The sequence below is a fragment of the Cladophialophora carrionii genome, assembly GCF_000365165.1.
Source record: "Cladophialophora carrionii CBS 160.54 unplaced genomic scaffold supercont1.6, whole genome shotgun sequence".
NCBI lineage: Eukaryota > Fungi > Ascomycota > Eurotiomycetes > Chaetothyriales > Herpotrichiellaceae > Cladophialophora > Cladophialophora carrionii.
The window spans coordinates 1,685,997-1,708,955 of record NW_008481831.1 but is presented as its reverse complement, the minus strand read 5'-3'; the positions used below and the strand labels follow the sequence as shown (position 1 = coordinate 1,708,955).

Here is a 22,959-nt window from a genome sequence, read left to right as displayed (position 1 = left end):
AGTAAGAGATAGATGTCTCTGCACACATATGGACATCCCGGTATGGCATTTTCGCTTCTCTGGCTCTGCTCCCGCTATGGGCTGGCCTATCTGTGGTGCCCGCCACCCTTACTTGTACTCAGTATGTGATGGATCTTCCCATTGATTTCATCGTGCGCGACGGCGGCGTCCGGCTTGTAGCAGTGTAACGTATGTACCGTCCAAAAAGAGTGAGCCACGTTTCACCGTTGTCCAAAGCATCTGAGTCGATCTGTATCCAAAGGGGCATGCACTCGCCAAATGCACCCATAAAAGGTATGGAATCATCCAAACCCGTCGCGCACACAGGATTCATAGGGTATAAATTAACACAAAGGAAAATCATGCGCATGAATGTCGTGAAGTCATCAGGAGGTTTGGCCCGCATTGTCCAAACTGCAGGGGCCTGCGATCGCTCAGACGGCTTGGGGCGTCGCCCTCAGGGTCAAGTTGGCTGTTGCCTCGACAATGCCCTTGTCCTTTCCTTTCCCTTTCTCTTTCCGAAGTTCCTTCTCCATGGCTTTGGCAACGGCAGCCTTCTCCGCTTCGTTCCTCCTTGCCAACACACTCTTGATCGCGCCGAGCCATCGATCCAACTCCTCCTCGTCCGGCGCACAAAATCGATAAGTCTTGTCATCCGTGATGATCTGAAAACAGAAGCTCTTGCTTCGACTGATTGGATCAATCTCGGCGGCATTGACGATGGTGTGCATAGGGAGGATCTTGACAGCCGCATATTCGGCGCCATTCTTGTAGAAGGAAAGACTTCGGGGCCGGAGCACCACCCAGATACTTTTCCAGCCCTTGACGCCAGTCTTGCGCGATTTGAGAATTTGGAGGTGGCCCTGGCGAACGACGCGTTCAGGGTCTGTGGTGCCTGCCAAGTCGGAATGGGTTGGTGGTGGAGGTTGAGTAAATGTTGTGGTTGCGGTCGGGTTGAGCTTCTCGGCCAGGTGGCCGGATGAGGCGATGGGAGTGAGGACAGGCTGTTTCGAGAGTGAAGTAGAAGAATGCTTCGGCAGTGAACTGCTAAGAGTGTCTGAGAAGTCGGAATGGGATGTTGTGAATTGCTCGTTGCCGGAGTATTCTTGCAGAGTAGAGTGAGCTCTTTGTCGGCCTGCGAGTAATGAGCCAGTGCGTGTTCTATTCTGCGTCGTGGCTGAATGACCCTCTGGAGAGCCAGGGGCACGGTGCATCTCATCAGCTGATATGTCGGTAGACTCGTATGTATTCGACTGGTCAGGATGCTTGCTTGAGAACTGCCGTGCCTTGAGATCCAAGCCGTCATCCTCGTCCATCCTTGATTCCAGGCGAATATGCGCAATCCAATCCTCCGTGTCTGCCTCGGAAGCTCCTTGAAAATGGTAGTTCTTGGAAGGGGAGAAGACGCCGAAAACATGGTCGGTATGGGCCTTCCGTACCCGGGCCACAGCCGTGACTTCGGACAAGGTTATGGAAGCCTTCAGGTCGGTCTCATCTGGGTTCTGGTAGACAGAGAGAAGGTTTGGGCGGAGGACCAGGTATGCTTGTTTCCACGAGGGTTTCCATGCTCCTTTGTTCTTGACCCGTCGATGCACCTTTCCACTCTTGATCACACGATCAAAACAAAAACTCCCATTCTGATCGACCGGTGAGAACATGTCGAGACCTCGATGGCCCGACTTGTAAGACGACTGCGAGGTAAATGGTGGCGGCATGCGGCTTGGGGATAGCTGAGGCGCATTAAGAACCGGGCGGGCGGGAGTCGACGGACGGAGGGGGGAAGTCGTGGCCATGGTATGCAGCTGCTGAGATCAGGACCACCCAAGCTCGCAATAACGAGTGACCAGCCCCGGCGTCCTGGACGCTCAGATGTGGCTATTATATCATTTCCATGCGCTGTAGGGTCAATCGGCGGAATCGCAGGAGGACGAGGGCGCAGCTGCAGGAACGCGGGAAAGGTCTCAGGCAAGATCAAACGAGCGTTTCAAGTAGAGGCGCACGGCCTTCAATCGGTTGGCGGACGCGGGGGACTATGCCAAAGGCTCAGGTCGTGCGCATGAAGCGGCGAGGAAGGTCACGGTTGGGACATTTGGCGAGAGGATGGTTGGTGGACGAGTCGACGGCTGTCTGGCGTATTTGATTGCGGGATGGTTGAGTGACTGTCAACGTCAACAATGGCTTTGTTTTCGCCACATGAGGCTGGGGAGCCTCGGAGCGCAGTCGCAACCCTCCCCTTGCCTCGTGCCCTCCACCACGAAAGCTTCGGTTTAGGGGTGCCTGGGTAACTATTTCTCCGCCGATTGCCCTCAGCCATTGGCGAGTATATTTGGTCCTCGCCCCGTGGCCACTCTGGCCACCGATGCAATCCGCATGGCAAAATTTGAAAAGAAGGGTGGTGCCACAGAGAGCAGTAAGGATGTCAGCTGAGTGGTGACTGAATGCCGGCCGTGAATCTGTTGCTACCGACAGCGCTCTGGCGACCTTGAGCCTCTTCGATCATGAGAGCAGTCCATAGCAAGAAGCGAATAAGTACTCGTGGAACACGAAAACCATTGATTCATCGACCGTTTGTACGTATGCTGCTCTTGGCGGCGGTGGGTGTCTCTGGTCCCCTGAACCTGTGAGAACTCGGCCGACCAGATGTGGATCATCGCCTGCACCTTCAATCTAGAAGTTCTTCGATGTCCCCAACGACCGCGAGGGAGCGATATCTGTCCTTGTACCTTGTCTAGGCAACACCGTGAGCTCAATATGATGCTTTCGTATCGCATCAAATAGTTCTAGCACGCGAATCCGCCCGCACCCAGATTTCCTCGCCGAGCCCTGCGCGCTCATCCCTATCCGCTTCCTAACTCCTAACTCGACACGTCCAGCGACGTCCCCCGAAAACTTCGTCGCCTCCGTATCGATTAATAGCGTCCATTTATTACCAGAGCCACCGACTGCTCTTGGTGTCTGCAGTCGACATTCGATGCCGGTTGCATGTTGTCGACAGAAAAGTTCGAAAGCAGCGCGAATTGCTCTCCTGTGTCGCGGGTAGGAGTTCGTCACGATGGGTTTTGTACAGCGGCTATACAAGCGTCTGCCTTCTGTTTCCTCGGCGCTCGCAGCAGAAGAGTGGAAGAATGAGAAGCCCAAGACGCCCTCGCGGTTATCCTTCTTCCGCAGGCGCATCAGATTAAAAGGAAATTCGTCGATATCCATTCCGCTGGGATTCCTCCTCCTTTTTCCCAGCGTGGTGGTTTTCACCATTCTCATCCTCGTCCTAAAACATCCCAACTCACCGGGGCGAATACTGGTGCCCGCTGGCACGCCTCCGTCGATAAGGTATGCTCTTCATCTGCTTCTGCCCCGCCCGAGTGACTTCTAACTCCCGCCGCAGGAAGATCAGCGAGAAACACGACCGAGTCTTCGCAACGGGATGCCAGGATGTCCTGGCGGCCGCCGAGCAGCCGCGTGCCAACGCCGCTTTCGTTGTTCTCGCCAGGAATAAAGAGTTGGACGGAGTCATACAGTCGATCAAGAGTATTGAGAGGCATTTCAACCGGTGGTTCCACTATCCCTACGTTTTCCTCAACGACGGCGAGTTTGAGCAGGGTTTCAAAGATACTGTCACCAACTATACGAGCTCTACTGTTGAATTTGGCAAGATTGACCCTTCAATGTGGGGATACCCAGACTGGGTCGACCATGAGGTCGCACGGGAAGGAATACGCAAGCAAGGAGACGCCGCCATCATGTACGGTGGCATGGAGAGCTATCACCACATGTGTCGCTTCTATTCTGGCTTTTTTTACAAGCACGAATTGCTCGACAAGTACGAATGGTATTGGCGACTGGAGCCCGAGATCAAATACTTCTGCGACATCACCTACGACCCGTTCGTTGAGATGGCTAGGGCAAACAAGACCTACGGCTTCACGATCGCCGTCAAGGAGTTGAAAGAGACAGTACCCAACATTTTCCGCTATGCGTCGGCTTACAAGCGCAAGAACAACATCAAGTCTCAGGGACTTTGGGAGATGTTCATCGAGCCACAGCCAGAAAAGCAGGCCACCTCGAGTGACAAACGGCTGAAGACTCTGCCCAACGAGATTCTACAGACCGAACCCGGCCACCAAAACATCGAAGACATTGACGGCGAAGCTATGGAAGGTGAAAAATACAACATGTGCCATTTCTGGAGCAATTTCGAGATTGCTCGGCTAGACTGGTTCAGGAGTAAAGAGTACAATGACTTCTTCGATATGATGGACAGGAGTGGAGGGTTCTGGATGGAAAGGGTGAGTGACTTCCGGCTTTCGTGTCCGTGTTGGTTGTATTGACTCGTTTCAGTGGGGAGATGCTCCAATCCATTCACTGGCCGCGGGTGCTCTTTTGGCACCTCGCGATATCCACTATTTCCGTGACATTGGCTACCGACACACCACGATTCAACACTGTCCGGCTAATGCGCCCACACGACAACTGCCCAGAATCCCCTGGCTGGAGAAGACGACCGAGGACGAGAAAGAGAGAAAGGAGGAAGACGAATATTGGGCCACGCCAGACACGCCCAAAGAAAACGGGGTAGGATGCCGATGCCGATGTGACACCGACATCCGCGACGTCGAGGGGAAAGAAGGGAGCTGCTTCGCAGAATGGGTCGAAGTAGCTGGCGGCTACGCCTCTCCGTGAAACGAACGGGACTGGATGAGGAGCAAAAAGCAATGGTAGGATAGCGTGTTTGACTATTGCATGGCAGTCCGGCGTTGGAGTACTTTGGTGCAGATACAGATGCATCGGTCTGGCTTTGAGAAGACGACCAGCGGTCCTGTCATTGGTCAGGAAAGATTTGGGTGCTGGATGCACGTTCCCCGATTGATATTGTACTGAAGACCCCAGTACTTGACATCTGCCCAAGCAACAACCCAAAACACATCAGAAGCATCAGGTCATCAGACATGAGTAACAAGACCTTTTGCTAGAAGAGGCTGGACGCCACTCGGGGCTCCGAAGTCCAGCAGATGAGCGGGCATTTGGGGCCGGTGCTGACCGAGCCGAGAGTCACTGGTCTCCGATGGGCCTTGAAGGCCGTTCTATAATTGGTCTGTGTGAGGAAGGAAAGAGGCCATCTATATTCACCATGAATCGAGTGTAGAGGTTGGCCTGTGTGAATACAATATATCTCTACGGCGAGACAGACATGCCGTGTGCTGATCCTGGAAAATGGTGTTCCACGAGGCTGGACTGCAGCCTTGTCACACCCGAACAACAGCTGCAGGAAGGCGGGGCAATGGCTGTCGGAGCCTGCCTGTCTGAGCGCGTTGCGGGGTCCAGATGTGTTGCCTGCCTCACCTGCCAGTGTCAGTAGCCCTTGCACTGCTCGACATCTCTGCCTTCACTGCCTCTGTCCCCTCTGTGCTTCGTGACTTCCTCTGAATTATGATCTTTGTCGCGTTTGTCTAGCAGTGGTGTTCTTTATCTGGGAGAAACACGCCCCCAGTCAACTGTTCAGGGACCATTCGTGTCTTAGGCAGCACTCCCTGCTCCGGACCCGACGTTCTATTTGTTGAACCAGCGTCGTCTGAAGTGAATCCACTGGAACATTGTTGGCACCTTCCGCACATCCAAAGGCAGCTGCGACCCTCTTCCTATAACCTCAGTAGGTCCTTTCAATTTCATCTCTGTTCCCAAACACCCCAAGGAAGTATCGACGCCAGCCTGAGCCCCGGATTGTGACTTCCAACTGCTCTCAACATGACTGACATGTCTGGTCAAGGCTGTGGTCACGCTGTTAAAGACGAACTGGAACAGTCTAGCACGTCTGCGGCGACCAAATTTCACCCCTTCGACCTCGAATATCCCGAGTTACCGCTGCATCTTTCCCTTGACTCGCTGCTGGCGCATTCCTCGTCGTCGAATCCATCCCCCACCAGAACCGTCATGCCCCCGCCCGAGGCAGATCAGCCGCCCCTCGATGGCAGTTGGGCCTCTCTTGTTGGAGACGAGTCCTCGAATGAAGAGGACCTACAGTCCGAGCACACCGATGTGGGGTCACTGCTCGATGTACACAGTTCAGACGATGTCCGCAGCGTGACAGATGAAGTCACCACCGACGACGCCGAGTCTACAGATGAGGAAGATTTGGGCGACACCCTCACAGAAGAGCTGGATAGGGGTCATATACTAGGGCCCTACATCCGCCATGAGCCGCCCGTCCACGCTCGGTCTTCCGACAGCCTGCAGTCGTCACAATGCAGGGTGAACGATGTCCAGAATATCATACCCCATACCGTAACCACCTTTACCGCCAGCAAAGAACTCACCGAGGCCGAGATCCAGACGCTCCCTTCATTCCGAGAGGACGGGACCAAGTCGACTACGTATTTTCGAGTTATCGAGATGCCCGTGTTGGAGGATGGTCTGGATCTGAACAAGCACAACCACTTCAACGTCCTCTTACTCGGACGCCAAATCGAGCAGTTCAGGCCAGAGATTCAGAGAAAAGTAGGAGACGCGCTTGTGACACGGTTCGGAACCCCTAGCTATACCAATCCAACCTCGGTCACGAGATTCCTCCTGGTACCGAATAAATTTGGGCCTGGGGCAGAACCTGATTTTGCCGACCTTGTCGCCATCGACAAACAGATTGATTTTGATTGCTACGACCTTGTCGCAGCCTCTAGAAAGCCTGGACAACAGACGGAGTTGATTCTTACGAACAGCCAGACCGGAACGAAGCTCATCTCGAAGAGAAGTGGCTCCAGGTTCGTGGTTGACAACCAACATTGGGCACTCCCAGACCTTGCGATCATCTGTGTTCATCTTAGCGACGAGGATACTATGGATGTCGACAGCTTCAGAATGATTTCGTTTGCTGAACGACACCGCATACCTTGTATCCTCATCCGCATGGACCGAGGCTGGCACGGTCAGTATAATGGCGTCGTGACTATTGGGTCCCTTCACGAACGCATTAAGCCGCAGCACAAGCAACCCCAGCATAAGGGCTCTCCTCTACTACCTGTCGATATGGCTGCATTCCTGAATCTAGATTCTGCCCAGCTCAACCGGCACATCGCCTATGTGGTCATGTCTGCAGATAGAGCGGCCCGCCGCGAGGTGGAAAGCCAGAACTCTTTGCCCAAAAACGCCGTGGAGAAGCCGATGACCATGGTTGATGTCATACCACGACTCAACCCGTCGATATTGAAGAATGCCTTGATGCTTCTCTGGGTTGTTGGTGTGTACGTATTTCTAGGATATCAGTTGTGGCCTGTGCTATCGGGCCTCAATTCAGGAGGAAGTAGCAGAGAAGTGGTATCAAGCGCCAGCACGAAACCGCCGGTGCCAACCACGACCATGCATCCACCCTGTCAAGGATCGCCCAGTACTTCCTGCATTCCTGGGCAAGAAACCCAAGCACTTCGGCACATCCCTGGTGTGAGCTCGACACATGTCAATCCGGTACTTGCCGATGATTCAAGACGTTTTCGAGTGAGCATTGCAGGCGATAAGCAGTTACTGGTCAAACTTCCTGAGGTCGCACTGAGTCACAAAGCCCGGTCCAAGTTGACTGTCGAACTGTGGCGGGATACGCAAAAGCTGCCGGCTGCAGTACAAGAGCTCTTCGAGGGAGTGGTCAGCGTGCAACTTCTGCCTCGCGATGCTTACGGTGACATTGAAGTCAACTTAACCATGAGCAGACCTGAGCTGATCGAGATCATCAAGGTTTCCTTCGGTGACCGGTACCGCTTTGAGGGACAGCATCTGAAAGATCTGTTGAGCATGTTACAAGGCCATGTACAAGCAAAGGTCTCCAATATCTCCTCATCTCTGCAAGATATCGGCCACGGTTTGTTCTCCGATCGCTTTTCGACGCTGCTCCGTCTTGCTAAGGATCGACTGGACGAACGAAGACGCCGAGACGGCGCCCAATACACGAAACTGGTTGACTTGAACATGACCATTCTTAGATACAGGTTTCACCAGAAGATGCAAGATTTGCACGACCAGTTGGTGCAACGAAACAGAGAATGCTTCATGCATGGACGAATGCTCCTCGATGTTCTATCGACCAAGTATTCTGATGCTCGCTCACGCATCCTGAATACCGTGCAATCAGTAAACCAGCGGCGACTCCGGCCAAGACTGGACCACGCGATTGTTGCCGACAAGCTTGAGACCGCACGAGGACGAGCGCACCGCCTTGTGTCAAGGGCAGCACGGAATCTGCGGGCACGAAATGCTGGCGGTTGACCGGGCAAGGGCGACAGTGGCGGTTTGACAGGATTTGAGAACGGCCGTTGATCCGGGGTGCATGGTGTTGCTTTGTATGGACTCAGTAATTGCGGCCTCTGTAAGCACAGCAAACGGCGTTGGGTAGCTTAGGGCTGTGGGAAGGTGACTAGTGACAGGTGGGAGCACACATGTTGCGCGGGGCTGATGCACTGTTACGCGGAATGATTGATACCCCCAAGAAACCGCATCCAGGCAGGAGGACAGCCCTCCAGCTCCAACAGTCCAGCGAAAAGAGGTTCTGGAACTGTTAGGGACGCCCATAGCTTTTGTACACAACACACAGTAATTACCCAGTAGGTATCATGAACTCAGCCTTGGTGACGACGCGGCGGAATTGGTTGGATGGGGTTTAAAGTTGCTATTTCGGGACCCGCCGATGTGGTCTAGGCCACAATAGGCATAGCCTCTGTCGCGGTTTCCCTGTCACCCACGACGGTGGAGTGTCGGCCTGGTGAGACTGGTTTCAACAGTCTTTTCCTGGCCGGCGACGATGCTCACCACCGTTCGTTGTCGTCTCTTGTTTGATTTCTAGACTCTCGTTGCCTAATTACGTCTTCACTATCGTTCACCGTCCCTCATCGCAATCCTACAACCACGCCAGTCGCTTTCAACACTTCTGCGTCACGTTTTGTACCTATCGATCACCCCTTGCGCCCACTCGCCTCCCCAATTACATTACGAAGATACGTCCGACCATCGTTCTACACGTCGCACAAAGCAGCCTCGTAATCGATAGCCATCGTGTCCGACTCGTCCTGTCCCGGGCAGGTTGCCCAACATGGGCTTCGGCTCCTTCGACTCGATCTGCAAGCAGTCCGCGCTCCCGTTATGTTTCCTCCTAGGTCCTCCGGCCGAGTTCACGACCACGAAGAACCCTGTGCTGTTGCCAGCATGCAGCGCCCGATCCATCGAGTTGGGCAACACCATCATCTTCGAGGCCGCCTCTGACTTCGCACATATCGCCGCCCTGTTTATGACGGCCATCATGATTTTCCACGTCCGCTCCAAGTTCACTGCAGTCGGCAGGAAAGAGATCTTGACATTCTTCTACATATACACTCTGTTGACCGTCATCAGCTTGGTGCTGGACGCAGGTGTCCTTCAGGCGACAACCACGTCTGCCTATCCCTGGTTCGTCGCGGTGCAGGATGGCCTGGCTAGTGCGCTGTGCACCTGTCTGTTGATCAACGGGTTTGTGGGCTTCCAGTTGTATGAGGATGGGACCACGCTCTCAATATGGCTGTTACGACTCGGCAGCCTGATCATGTTTGTCATCAGTTTTGCCGTCAGTCTGCTCACGTTCAAGGGCTGGGCGGGTTTGTCGCCCACCAACACCACGGGGCTTTTCATCGTATTGTATGTCATCAACGCCATCTGTCTGGCAGTATACTTTGTCATGCAGATCATTCTGGTGGTCAACACGTTACAGGACAGATGGCCGTTGGGCGACCTCGCCTTTGGTGCATTTTTCTTCATCGTCGGCCAGGTCATTTTGTACGTGTTTGGCAAGAGGATTTGCGAAGGAGTCGGCCATTACCTCGATGGCTTGTTCTTCGCCACCGTCTGCAATCTGTTGGGTGTCATGATGGTCTATAAGGTGAGTGACCAAGCCGTCTACGCTGCCCTTTCCTCTTGCACTAACCTGGATCCAAGTACTGGGACTCGATCACCAAGGAGGACCTGGAATTCAGCGTCGGCACAAAACAGGGCAATTGGGACGTCAAAGAATCTCTCCTAGACCCTTCGTCGGCCGTCGACGACCGACGCACCAGTTTTTACGGTGCACCCAGCGGAAGAGAATCCGTCTACGATGCGAGTAGTATGAGTATGGACTATGCTCCACAAGTCCCAGCACATTTCCACCAGCATCCAGCTATGCCTCAGCCACAGCCACAGCAGTACGGTCACCAGCAATCTCACACCCCGAGCCATCAGTACTCGTCAAGTCGGGATCGACTGTCTGGGTACGGGCAGCTCAATGAAGGAAGGCAGAGTTACGGCGACGTTCGGCGACAGTTGCCCAATTATGACGAATATGCGGACGTGCAGACGCCACGGTCGAGGTTGAGGAGCCGCGACGGTATCGGTCAGAGGGAGAGGGAGAGGGAATATGCTTACTAGATGTGGGCAACCGGCTGACATTTTCTTTTTGGGAGGAATTCTGACGACAATGGCTGGCTAGATGATGGCGATAATGAAAATCAACTCGGCAAAATGATGGGTTTGGCTGCATCGAATGTAGCATACAATCAAATAGCCGAATATAGAAATGTATCAACATTGACTGCGAAACATCATGACACGGATATTTATTGAGCTCACATCCTGCTCCTGCTAGGGGGTTGACAATCCAGTAACATTTCATCAGCAGCATAACCCATCCACCAGTGTCGACATTCTCCGATGGAACTCACTCGGGCTGGATATAATAGGCCTTGATGTCTGCCGGAGAAGTGACATGTCGCTACTTCCATACTCCGTATCAGCAAGTGTACTCCCTACAGTACTTCGCTTCTTCACTCGATTGACGGTTCCATGACACTCCCAAGATGCCTCCGCCCGTTTCAGTCCGCATCCCATATCGTATGCTGGACGTAGCCTTGATTACTTTACGGGGCGCAGGTACACGTCTCTCCATTGTCATCTCCTTGCCCCTTCCCCTTCACCTTCCCCTTCCCCTTTCCCTTCACCTTCCCCTTCACCTTCACCTTCCCCTTCCCCTTTCCCTTCTTTCGTTTTTGTGACTGGCTCCGACTGGCTCTGACTGTGTCCGAGTCTTACCCGTCTTCCCGCGCAAATCTAGTCATTCCGCATGCCAGGTCAAGTCAGGCCAGGCCAGGCCAGACCAGCTCAGCGGACCGTGAACTTGAATTCATCCCCCCTGTCGAGGTAGACGACTTTGTCCGTGAGGTTGGCGTTCGTGATGGCCGTGCGGAAGTCGGAGAGCGGGGAGAGGAAGGCGTCGTAGTCGCTGTTGGGATGAGTATGTTAGTACGAGAACGATTAGGGTGAGGTATTCTGTCTGGTGAAGTGAAGTGAAGTGAAACGACATGGCAATGAAGGAGCAGTGGTGTACCAGTGGTGTACTCGGAACAGAACAGGGAGGAAGGGATTGCGGGGATAAGTCTAGATCAGAAATCGGGGGTTTGCCGTAGTGCGTACGTAGGGTGAGTAGGGTGAGTAGGGTGAGTACTCCGTATGTATATAGGCGTATAGTTCGCATCGGTGCAAGGTCGAAAGAACGCGCGAAGGAGAACGAGAACGAGAACAACAACCATGAAAAGGACACGACCTTGAACATGATCATGAACAACAGACCGCTCGCTTCTTTCTGTTCAGCAATTCACTCGCTCACTCACTCACTCACTCACCCGTTCGCCGCTCGCCTCTTGCGAAATATCAAATACTTTACCATATGCCTGATTGTCTCTTGCGGACGGGATGGGACCTCGCTACGGTGTTGCCATGGTATGCCATATCAAGGACAAAGAACATGCGCTGTGCTCAGTCGTCATCTCTCAATGGCAGAAACGCGTTCTGGGCTAATGGGAGGAGATACACAGGCATCACACGTCCATGAGAGTGAACAGAACCAAACAAGCGAAACACAAGTAAAATGGCAAACGCAGAGACACTCACTCGTAATGGATCGGAATCGTAACCTCCGGCCTGACAAGCTGCACAAGCTTCAATCCCTGCTCGGCATCCATCGTCACCATCACCAGCGGCATGTGCGGGCCTGGGACTGTCGTGCCCCCCAAATGCACCAGCATCAAATCAATCGGCTTACCCGCGTGCGTGTACAGTTCCGGGATCTTCTCGAGCTCGTGCACGTACAGCGTGTCCCCGGAGATATAGATGCGGTAGCCACAGTGGAAGGCATCGGGGTCTTCACCGGCCGCGGCGGCCGCGTAGCCCAGTTCTAGCATCCAGCCATTTGTCGGCGGCACGGCGCCGAGAATGTCGTTCGCTTTCGCGAGAAGCCCGTCGCCGATGTGCTTTCCTGGCATTCCTGTCACGTGTAGGCGCGGAAGGCGGCCCTCGGGTGGTGATGACGGTGAGGCCACATCGACGAGCATGTCCTCCCAGGCGTCGAGGGCGTGGACAGACGTGAATGCTTCACCACCCGATTTGTGCGCGAGATGCTCGTGCGCGTGGGGAGTGGTGATGATGGGCAGGTCGCGGCGTAGCTCGGCCTCGACTTTCTGGTCGAAGTGGTCGGCGTGGTAGTGCGAGAGAAGCACCAGGTCGACGGGCGGCAGGTCTTCCAGGTTTACCGCCGGGTTGGTCCTCCGCGTCGCGGTGACGCCCGGGCCCAGGTGGACGTGATCGCCGGCGTGGAGGAAGTTGGGATCGGTCATAAGGCGGAGACCTTCCCACTCGAGGATTGTTGTGGCTGTGCCGACAAAGAAGAGCGAGGCGTTGGAATCATCTGTGATTGATGGACTCCGCTGCGGGTGAGTCTGGCTTGATTTGGGCGGGGGAAGTCGGTCCTTCAGACTTGCTCCTTGCTTTTCATCTCGGAGGGGGGACTGTTTGTTCGAAGGGTCGATGGTTATGCTTGGTTTGTTCGCCGCCATGCTGGTGTTGCCGCTCGTAGTGGGAATGTGGGCAGAACTCGTTGACTGCTTCTTACCGTCATAGGACGCGACGATGAATCGATGGCTGAAGCAGTAAATGGGTTGACTCGTAGATGACGCTGGAATGACGACATCTGCAGGAAATCGAATCCGGACTGCGCAATGGCTTGCATGAGGTTCACAGGTTAGATACGCTGGTGAAAGTCGGACAAATATACATTTCCAGATAGACGGGTCGCAGAACTGCTCCATTCCATCAGGCTTGGAAGGGAGTCGTTTCGAAAGACTTGGGCAATCTGCAGCAAATAACGAAGCGACAACGATTCAGGTTTTGGTCTCTCTTGCGAAGTATGGGTAGGAACAAACCTGAACATGTAGTTGATAGCTCAACCTAAGGCTTCGTCACTGTTGGCGAGTGGCGCCGCTCATGTATCATCGTCGTGAGCTGGAAGAGTCGTTCAGTCGCCGCAGTAGGACTGTCATCGGAGAAGCAAGTATCTTTACATTCATATCTCGGTTCGAATGTCAAGAAGGCCTGAAACTCATGCCGATAGCTTCTCGAAGGAGACTCCGACAGAAAAAGAAAATGAACGGAGAGTTGAAAGGTCGATAACGACGCCAGATCCACGAGCTTTGGACCAGATCAAGTCGCATCGGGCCAGCATGTGTTTGCTCTATGCTCCCCTTACCTTGGCTCAGTCGCCTCCGAGAACCTATTCTCCCCTGGATATTTGGGCCGGTTGTCTTTCAGCGAGTATTGCATACTAGAACGCTCGCCGCCGAATGGCAAGAGGCAGAGCATTTCGTGTGCGTACATTTTGGATTTGAAAGGGGTGGTTGAGGATTTCGATAAAGGGCTGGCAAATCATGCATATTTTGTCACGCCCCCATTTCTCAGAGCCACTTCAAGAGGGTTTAACATGCGTGGCCACGGCCACACACGGAAACAGTCGACTTTCGTCTTCTCATATGTGGATAGTCCAGAAGTCGAGGTACAGGCTTGTCGTCTGGGACAGACGAAGTGAGAAGAACCTCCTTCAAGTCCATAATCGAGGTCAGGGTAAAGTCAAGTCCAGACAGCTCGTGACTGCCTCTCTCGGTGCCCTGAAAGAATGCTCGAAATGAATGCAGGAAATGCAACTGACCGAGAGGGAGGCAGGGGAGGGAGGCAAGACAAGAGTAATCGGCCGCCGTGTAACGCGCTGTGTTCAATTGGTATTCCACCCGAGTTTCCTGCCTGGACATGGGAGTCAGCACATCCCGGCTCCCCTAGAGCAGGGCTTCCCAAACCAGCAGCACGTCGACGACAGGAGATGATTCTGCATGGAGCCTACCACCTGCAACTTGAGCTGATGGACGTGTGCATCGTCGTTGCGACAAGATTCACCCGCAAATCATGATCTTTCGGCAAAATCTCTTCCCGACCTGCGGCACCACTGGGGCTCTGCACCTCTGGATTTACTGGTGCCTCTGCCGAGTTCGCAAGAGCCAAATGAGGTCGACGTGAAGAGAAGGAGGGACGATGATGATGACTGGAGACCTTTCATGACAGTCACCCGTAGATGGTACCATCCAGGTCGACCGAAACACTTACTCTTTTCCTAATCGCATCGTCTGCATGCCCCTTGACGGCACTGGGAGGGGACTGGGTACAAGGAGTGCTTGGTCAGCGCCCGCGGACCATCTTGAGATGGTGCGTAATTGAAAAAAAAAAAAGAGTCGGGAAGCTCCCTCTACGCGTAAGAGTGAGCAGTCCATCTCAACGGAGCATCGCTGCTAGTCGGCTGGGGCGATCGCTTGCTGGACAATGCTCACGGGGCGCATTGACAAGTGGACAGCTTCAAAGTACGTTCTCCATCAATCCGCATGTGCGACTGCATCGACACTGCTTCCTACTGTGTACAAGCCGTTTCGGCGGCCAAGGCCACGGTATACTTGACCCTCGGATCCGTGTTGGAGTTGTCACGGGCCTGGCTTTCGCTCGAATTCGAGATTGGACAAACGAATCAAGGGAGAGCTCAAGCTGCAGTGGCAACGGATTCCCCGGAGGAGGATCTGACGCTCTCACATTACAGGACGCGAAGGCCGAGTCAATGGGACGTTTAGAGATTACCAAGAGCTTTCGACTTGATAGGTAGCTTGCCATCTGGAACGCGGAAGTTGTCCGAGCAGTGTCAGTGCGCTTGAATTTGAAGAGGAGTCACAGATACGAGATAAAGCCCGACGAGCAGGTCCAGAGCAGTGCCCCAAAAGAGCAATGACAGGCGCCGGCCGGCGCCCTCTGAGCATCCTGCGATTGGCGCACAATGATGATGAAAGAGGTTACACCGGACCGAAGACCCGTTCGCTGTTCGCTTGGCCATGAAAGTGTACGTATGTAGGTTTCTGGACGCGACATCAAAGGCGCGGTCTTGCCGCGCAAAATTGGGCCTGATGCGTAAGACTTAGTGAGGTAGAAATGGCGCCAGAAGAGCCTATCCCTTTTCCTGACCCCATCAGACCAGGGAGAACATGGCATTGAGAGTGCAACGAAGCTACAGGGATGACTGCCGGTCGGCAGAGTTGTGGAACGACAAAGTGAAATGGCTCAGGTGTGTTTGATCGTGAACCGAACCTAAGGATTAAGTTCGAAGCAGATGGAGGATCACCAGTCTCGGATCGAGAACGACGTCGAGACAATCATTCAGATGTGTTGTGATCATGACTGGACACCCGCAACCCGTATCTCTGTTACTGGCTGGTGACCATTTTTGCATCACGCTGGAGTTTGGCGTCAAATGAAACAATATTTGACCGTGCGTGATTGCTGCGATCAATAACCTCTCGGCAAAAGCGAACCCACGACACAGAATGAAGACGAGCGCTGACAGGAAGGACGGCCAGTCCGATCGCGATGTGGTGAAGCTGCCGCTACAATGTACGTTATTTAGCTTGAGTCACTCCTTACTTCGACGGGTTGCACTCGACCAATCGAGAGTCTTGTGGCAGGTGCAGGGTCACTGCAAAAGAGACCTGCATCATCAGCCACAAAGATTGACCGGCCACAGGAGCGACTTGAAGCCAAATGACTGGAGGGTTCAAACCCGTACTGGAGCGACAATGCGGGTTCCGTGGGAGGAGTTAGAGCCAACGCGCTGCAGTCGAGCTGAGAGCATCGACATGCTTGGCTTCATGGTGACGCCCGTGACGCCTTGCCACCAGTTTGTGTGTCTGACTGTGATTATGCATCCCCGCAAGGGGGTGAACGATGTGAAAAGGACTAGCTTGTAAATCTGGAAGACGATCAGTCGTGCAATAGTGATGGACCGGTGAACGATCCAGGCAGGACCGAGACCCAGGAAGTGTCAAAGCAAGGCAACCTTCGCAACAGCTCGTAAGACGCAGACGCAGTAGGACGTCTCCGAATGAGACCAGCGCAAGACAACAAGGCCGTGGTTACAGACTACGCGCAATGCCTGCACCAGGAAGAGACACCGGATCTCGACTTCTGTGCCCGACTGCCCAGTGATTTGCCCAGAGCATCCGCATCCTGACGTGGGGCGCAATTCAGCGAAAGCAAAATCTACTGCACGGAGTATGGTTATCATGTCATGAGATGATCACCGCAGAGGTGTCCACTGTTTTACTGCCTCGGATTACTTGCAACCCCCAGCGATCATTACGAGTACAATTGTCTGAAGGCATGCTACGCCCCGGTCGGCAGTTGCGGCATTGGAAATCAGCGAAACAACCATGTTCCTATCGCTTTCACAACGCTTCGCGAAGAAACAGGGCCAAGCATATCACAAACAAGCGGGATTGGATCGTCACGCCATCTTCGCTCAGCCGTTGCACGACATCCTTTGTACAAAACTTGCCTGGCCTTTACCAGTAACTATTCCACCCTGCTTGTACTCCGTATATTCGATGACTCTGGGATTGGATGAAAGCTCCCGTGGACGCGTACAAGTATCCATAATTGATCGTTGCCGGCTTGCCGCCACTTCTTCGCTTGGTTTCTACCGATTTGTACTCATGAGCGCGCCCGTTAACGTGGCGTGTACGGAGTACTGTGTATCTCACTCGGAGCTATCGGCCGTCAAGTCCACAGTAGTGGCTGACTTCGCTGGACACGGTTGCCTTGGTCTTGTGGTTCTGATCAACCTTCAGGCACCAGACACAGCATGACGAGTGGATTGTTGGCTTCTTGCCCGATCATGCTCGCGCTTCCCAGGAACCAAGCAAGATCTCGATCAGGCCCTCGGGCTTCTACTCGTACTGCCCAGCCAGCGGATCCTTCTTGCACTTTGCCGAGAGATCCCGTTAGCAACAGGCAAAACTTACCATGTGCGCTCCTGCAAGTACCTAAGGCCTAGTCAATTGCCCCTGATTGGCTTCGCCAAACCTGCTCTTTTCGCGGCCTGCAAATCAGACTGAGATCCTTAGACAGTACGGAGTACGGAGTACAGGTTACAAGGTATGGAGAACATGGGTGACAAGACGGACCTGGAACCTCAGGTCTCCAGCTTGCGGCTCGACTAGCGAGGTCTTGCATTCCTCTCCAGAGCCTGACTGTCACCCGCAAAGTATTAGGGCCCTCCAGCTAGTCCGGATCTGAGGGTGTAGTGCTGGTAATGTGAGAGCGGAAGTTCATCAGACGGCATGGACAGTTTTACGACGAATTATGATTATGTCGGTGCTTCCCTCGGTCCTTGCAAAGCTGGCCTGCAACCCTGGTTTGAGCCGTACGAGTACGAGGATTGAAAACTTCGCTGTCAATTCTCGTTCTCGTTCTCGTTCCTACGAGTGGCTTGTCATTACGATGATGTCGAAAAGCTCCTCGCAGATCCACGGCATGAATTGGCGGTTCTCCGAACAGTAGACATCATCTCTAGGACCAGGCTACGTGTAACCTCACTACGCCACGAACGACGGATGACTAAAGGTCCACAAGAGTCAAGATAACCCTGACGAAAGGTTCAGACACCGAGACATGTTTTTCCTCCTTGTCTTGCTTCCAGCGAAGTTTCTTATGCACCGCCCGGAATCTCCACTCGTCAGAGTTTCCGGGAGCTCGGACTAGATTTGATGGTGCAGCAGTCTCTTGATCAATGGTGACCCAGCCGCGCCCGTGGTGGGCGGGAAGGTGGTCTTGATCAGCCTGCCTTTGCAGAATTCAGGCAAGACCGTCGAAGCGATACTCAGCGCTGTTTTGGGAATAGTGGTGTCAGGAAAAGAGAGCCTTCGCAATCCTCACTCCCGTTAGGCCCCTCAGCGTAGGCGCCAGTCACATCGCCAAAGGCTTCGTGCTAGGCCCGGAAGTAGTGTCAGCCAGGCATGCAGAACAAAGCAATTTTGTGCCCTGTCTAGGTGCTCCGGCACCCTTCGCCCACCGCCCATCTTCCGCTCACAGCCTGCAGCCTCAAACACACTAGCGACTGATGCCTGCTGGGTGGTGCTGGGCCGCCGACAATCTTGAATCAAGTGACTGAGGGGGTAGCAACACCCAGCGAAGTCCTATCGGACCGCCTGGATTCTGGCCGCCATGCGACTTCCTCGACAGCTTATTGAGCGGCCGATCCTCCAATAGCACACTGCCAGGCCGCGTTGCCTGTCCGGCAACCCTTTGGCGTTGCGCGCGGCACGAGACTAGCAAACCAGACAAGCCCTTTTGGCCCGACTCGCAGCTGTTTCTCCAAAAACCGGGCCTCGGAAGTCTCGTGTTCTGAAATTCTGACGAGACACGGAGTGGCTGCTTTCAGGCTAGCCACACTGCTCCTTTTTTGCCTTCCGTGCCAGACAGGTTGCGAGGGTCGTGGGTGTGCTGGCTTCACTCTGCGTGTCCGTGCAGCTGCAGCCGAGGGAGCGCACAGGCGTGCAGCCTTCTCGGGCAACTGGGGCCTAAAGCTCGCACTTGTCACTCGTCAAAATTACCCTCTGGGCTCCCACTCAGCTGGCCGCTCCAAGATCATCACTTTTGATGAGACTGTGAGGGGCCTTCTGTAACTCCTGGGTAGGCTGACCGTGCGGTCCGCGAGTCACTTTCATTCCTTAGCGGCTTCCTCGTCGTTCCCAATAGGCCGGCGCCTTAGCATTTCGCTATTTCTACTCGATGTGCAATCCGAGCGCAGTGTGCATCGCAGGCCGGTGGCACTGGTAGGAGCCACGGACCCGGCGAGCGCAGCAAAGGCCAGGTCTTGCGGACACTCATGCCATCCCTTGCACGAAAGTTGAGTTCCATCAAAGCCGGCGCGCCCTGTGGGCAGTCGGCTGTTTCTCATGCCATCCTGACCTCGTCTACCCTCGCACTAAGTCCGCATTCAACATGGCGCTCTGTTGCAACTCCGCTGCGTCCCAGTACGCCCAGCTTCGCTGTTGCTTCCTGCGCGACCAGTCTGGCAACTTGCATGCTGCCAGCTATTTCCACTGTGCGTGACTCGCATCGGCAGGAGAGGTGTGATCCCGTCGTAAGGACCCATGCGTGCCAAACAAAGCTGCACACTGGGGCGTCTCCCGGGTAGTGGGCAGCGTCTGGAGTCCATCATCAGGCTGCTCACCTTTCCGTGCGTTTCGATCGCTGAACAGTGCTAGTCGCTTTTGCACAAGTAGGCTCCGGGGGGCAAAAGACGATGATGGCGATGGCAAAACCCACGGCCCCAACTCCACTCAGCATCCACCATCCCTGTCTCGCTTGCCCCTCCATGAGAGGCGCTCTCGATGTCGGGATCCGTCAAATGATTTATGCCTTGGAGTGGAATCATGAACCCAGCGCTCGTACGGAGTACGTGACGGGCGAATGACTATTAGTAGTAGTCCCGGCAAAGTTACCACCCTGCTGTTTCCAGCTGGTCCTTAGGCCACACTTGCAACACCTGCCACAGCCCAGAAGGCTAAAACTTGTTCGCCGCTGCCATCATGCCGAGCTAAATGCGGTCAGTTGGTTGGTGGTCCCACGGCTGGCTCACGGCGGGCAAAGCTGTGCTCATGGCTATTTCGCATCGCACGCCAGCCATGGCACGTCGGCGGCTCACGGATTCATCATCGCTCATCACCGTGACCGACCGCTTGCATGACCTTGGACCATGGCCGTCAAACTAGACCCCCGTTTGCCGTCTCCTGTTGGCTTTTTCGGTGCTTCCACCCCATCCAACATCATCCTAGCAATCCTTCTCTTATCCAAAACATCCCATCACTTTTTGACTGTAACTTCTCCCCCCAGCCAGCCCGTCCTAGTCCACTTTGGCAATCATCGCGCCAGCGTGCCAGTCGCTCCATCTTTTGTGCCTGGCTTGCGCCCGTGATTGGCTGATGCCGCGTGTATCCAGCCCGCAGTCGTAGCTTCCCTTCCACTTCTGCGGCTTGCCTGTCCTTCTGACTACTGCTGCTTCTCATTTTCTCTTGCGTCGTCTTGTCTCCATCCGACGCTCGTCTCCCTGCTGCACCTACTGGGTCAACCGGGCTCATCACTTACGACGCGGAAGGGGTCCCTGACACCTTTTTACAGCCGAGCCTCGAACCGCCTTCCAAGACAAGGCCCTGTGCGTAAGTATGGCGCATCATGCCTGTTGCAGACCTGAGGACGGGATACAAGATCATCCTTCATCGGTCCAATTGCCTGGTCGCCGCCACAAACTCTCGCTGCTGCCGAACGTACGGTGTTCGGCTGACTGCTTTGCGTTTCGTTGATTCACTCATTAATCACGGTGCCTGTCATTTGGGATTGCTCCAGTGGTATCATCCTTTTGCTTCTGATTGCATTGCCTTGACGTGGCTCGGACAGTGGCTGTTTGAGTGCCGCGTGGGTGAAGGCCTTCTGCACCTCTGCCAAACATCCGGGCCCACTCTTCAATACCTCACCTTCATTCCAAACCCCGATTCAGTCCAAGCCTCCAAAACATCCAACATGCTCCTCGCTTGAATGTTCTTGACCCTCCTCTTGCCATGTCCTGTGTCATCAAGGGGCATCACCGTCTTGTTGATATTTACTCAACCAGCGTTAGGCAAGTCGACTTCGCTGCTCGAACGCTGTCACACTTCGACTCTATGCCGCACCCGTCACCAGCACCTCGTCGTCCCTAACACTACGTACGACGTCTTCAAACAACAATAGGAAGGCTAGACTCATGTCGTCGATGTCCACTGTTCGTCAAGTTGTTGGGCCTCTGGATTGGGCGGACTCGACTGTCAAAGCATCGTGCAAGGACTCAGCTGCATATGGGTACAAGAGGTGGAACGACGCCGACACCTATTTCAACAGTGGTCTACCTACCCCTCCCACCTCAAAAGCCATGTCTGGGGTGATGCTAGGTAACAGCTATGCCGGTTACCCTCTGCCGACTTACCAGCAAGAGCACACCGGCCTATCAGACTCCACCCATGCTGCTCAACAGCATCGAAGCTCAACCACAACCTCGTCCCTGCCCAACCCGTACGCACTGGTCCCTCCCACGAACGGAACAGGTCTCTACAACCGGCGGGCGAACGATGAGAAAGAAGTGAACGCAATTGCACCACACCTACAGATACCAGAGTCTGTGAACAAGAGCAAGGGAAGCCTCGCGGAATTTGCGGCAGAAATTACATGCCTATTCTGGTTCGAAACCTCCAGCACACTGCAGTACGCAGAAAGTCTGCCCGAGGAGGCAGCGGTAGATCGAGGGCTGCTGCCGGACGCCATACCCTCGATCGGGTTTCGGAAATGGGTAACAACGATTGTGAGCACCACACAAGTTGGCAGAAACGTCATATTACTAGCTTTGATGTTCATCTACCGACTCAAAAGATTCAATCCGTCTGTTAGTGGGAAGCGGGGAAGCGAGTTCCGGCTGCTGACCATCGCCCTGATGCTGGGCAACAAATTTCTCGACGACAACACCTACACAAACAAGACCTGGGCAGAGGTTTCGGGCATATCTGTGACTGAAATCCATATTATGGAAGTGGAATTCCTCAGCAACATGAGATACGATCTTTACGCCTCGGCCGAAGAGTGGAGCCTGTGGAAAGCCAAATTGGGAAGGTTGGGCGCGTTCTACCAGAAGGCCTCGCAGCTACCGGTGGTGGACGAGACCAGAGCACTTGGGCCGACCCCGGTCACTCCCACTGGGCAGAATTTCTCCCACAAGCTTCCTTCGCCTCCTTCTACGCATCACAGCGTGAGCCCTTATGGTGTTTCAAATCATCTGAGCAGTCACTATCCTGTACTGCCACATCCTTCATCGTCAGCACTACCACTTCCAAACTCGCCACTGCGACAACAGGTCGATCTCAGGGGATATCGGCAAGATCGGAAACGAAGTGCAGACTACTCTGCGGAGCTTCCTCCGGCCAAGCGGCAACTCTTCGCTGGCCAGCAGTCCGGCCAAAGTGGTAGCCTGGCGAGTTCCCATCCTTACCCTCAAACTGGTCTCAGGGTGTCACCTACTCGGTCCTCCGGCATACCAGATCCAGCTTTATTTTCTACCTCTCAGGATATTCCGAGATTGGATATCCCGAGGTTGCCGGCTTCAATACCACCTTCGGGCGCTCCACTACCTCTGGTGTCAGCACAACCTAATCGCGCGTTGTCAAGCGTGTATCCGACCACAAGCAATGGCTATTCGCATCCTGTGACCCCCATATCTGCAGTACCTCAGAATCTCCTCCAGAATGCAATTCCCAGCTTGAATGACGGCCACAGATCGATATCAAATTATCCCTCGGCACATACTTCACCTTCTACCGGATACAATACCACTACCCCCACTCTCCCGGGTCTGTCGCCGTCATACTTCCTGACTCACCGCACTTCTCCATATCGACCAGTTCGCCACGTCAACACACTTCTGATTCCTCCCCCTGCTGCGGCACTACAGGTACCCGTCCGGAACATCCCATCTGACCAGATGCATTATCAGCCTCTGAGCAAAGCCGGTACGGAGCGCAGGACTGGGCTCCTCCCCTTCTTGCAACTGGACGGCTGGCACAACAGCAATGTTTCGACACCCGTTGCTCAACAACAGTATCAATTCTAGATGATGCGGGAGTCTGTACACCTACGTTTTTCTTTCCATCTGTTAGCTCGAGGGTGACTCCATCATTTTACATGCATAGCGTGGCGGGGCCTGGCCTTTTGTCT

At 54.2% G+C, this 22,959-nt stretch overlaps 6 protein-coding genes across 6 annotated transcripts; 4 read left to right on the top strand and 2 right to left on the bottom strand.

The window, feature by feature from the left end:
- Window positions 1-434: 434 nt before the first annotated feature.
- Window positions 435-1,715, bottom strand: G647_07580 (uncharacterized protein; the record flags this gene model as incomplete). Its single annotated transcript, XM_008731894.1, has 1 exon — window positions 435-1,715. The coding sequence occupies one exon, from the start codon at window positions 1,713-1,715 to the stop codon at window positions 435-437; it is 1,281 nt and encodes a 426-aa protein (XP_008730116.1).
- Window positions 1,716-3,052: 1,337 nt separating this feature from the next.
- Window positions 3,053-4,677, top strand: G647_07579 (uncharacterized protein; the record flags this gene model as incomplete). Its single annotated transcript, XM_008731893.1, has 3 exons — window positions 3,053-3,327; window positions 3,383-4,283; window positions 4,336-4,677. The coding sequence occupies 3 exons, from the start codon at window positions 3,053-3,055 to the stop codon at window positions 4,675-4,677; spliced, it is 1,518 nt and encodes a 505-aa protein (XP_008730115.1).
- A 1,062-nt stretch (window positions 4,678-5,739) lies between these two features.
- On the top strand, window positions 5,740-8,241 carry G647_07578 (uncharacterized protein; the record flags this gene model as incomplete). Its single annotated transcript, XM_008731892.1, has 1 exon — window positions 5,740-8,241. The coding sequence occupies one exon, from the start codon at window positions 5,740-5,742 to the stop codon at window positions 8,239-8,241; it is 2,502 nt and encodes an 833-aa protein (XP_008730114.1).
- An 820-nt stretch (window positions 8,242-9,061) lies between these two features.
- On the top strand, window positions 9,062-10,404 carry G647_07577 (uncharacterized protein; the record flags this gene model as incomplete). The annotated part of the gene is made up of 2 exons (XM_008731891.1): window positions 9,062-9,880; window positions 9,937-10,404. The coding sequence occupies 2 exons, from the start codon at window positions 9,062-9,064 to the stop codon at window positions 10,402-10,404; spliced, it is 1,287 nt and encodes a 428-aa protein (XP_008730113.1).
- Window positions 10,405-11,918: 1,514 nt separating this feature from the next.
- On the bottom strand, window positions 11,919-12,863 carry G647_07576 (uncharacterized protein; the record flags this gene model as incomplete). Its single annotated transcript, XM_008731890.1, has 1 exon — window positions 11,919-12,863. The coding sequence occupies one exon, from the start codon at window positions 12,861-12,863 to the stop codon at window positions 11,919-11,921; it is 945 nt and encodes a 314-aa protein (XP_008730112.1).
- An 8,102-nt stretch (window positions 12,864-20,965) lies between these two features.
- G647_07575 (uncharacterized protein) lies at window positions 20,966-22,855 on the top strand (the record flags this gene model as incomplete). Its single annotated transcript, XM_008731889.1, has 1 exon — window positions 20,966-22,855. One exon carries the CDS (start codon window positions 20,966-20,968, stop codon window positions 22,853-22,855), a length of 1,890 nt encoding a protein of 629 aa, XP_008730111.1.
- Between the last annotated feature and the right edge of the window lie 104 nt (window positions 22,856-22,959).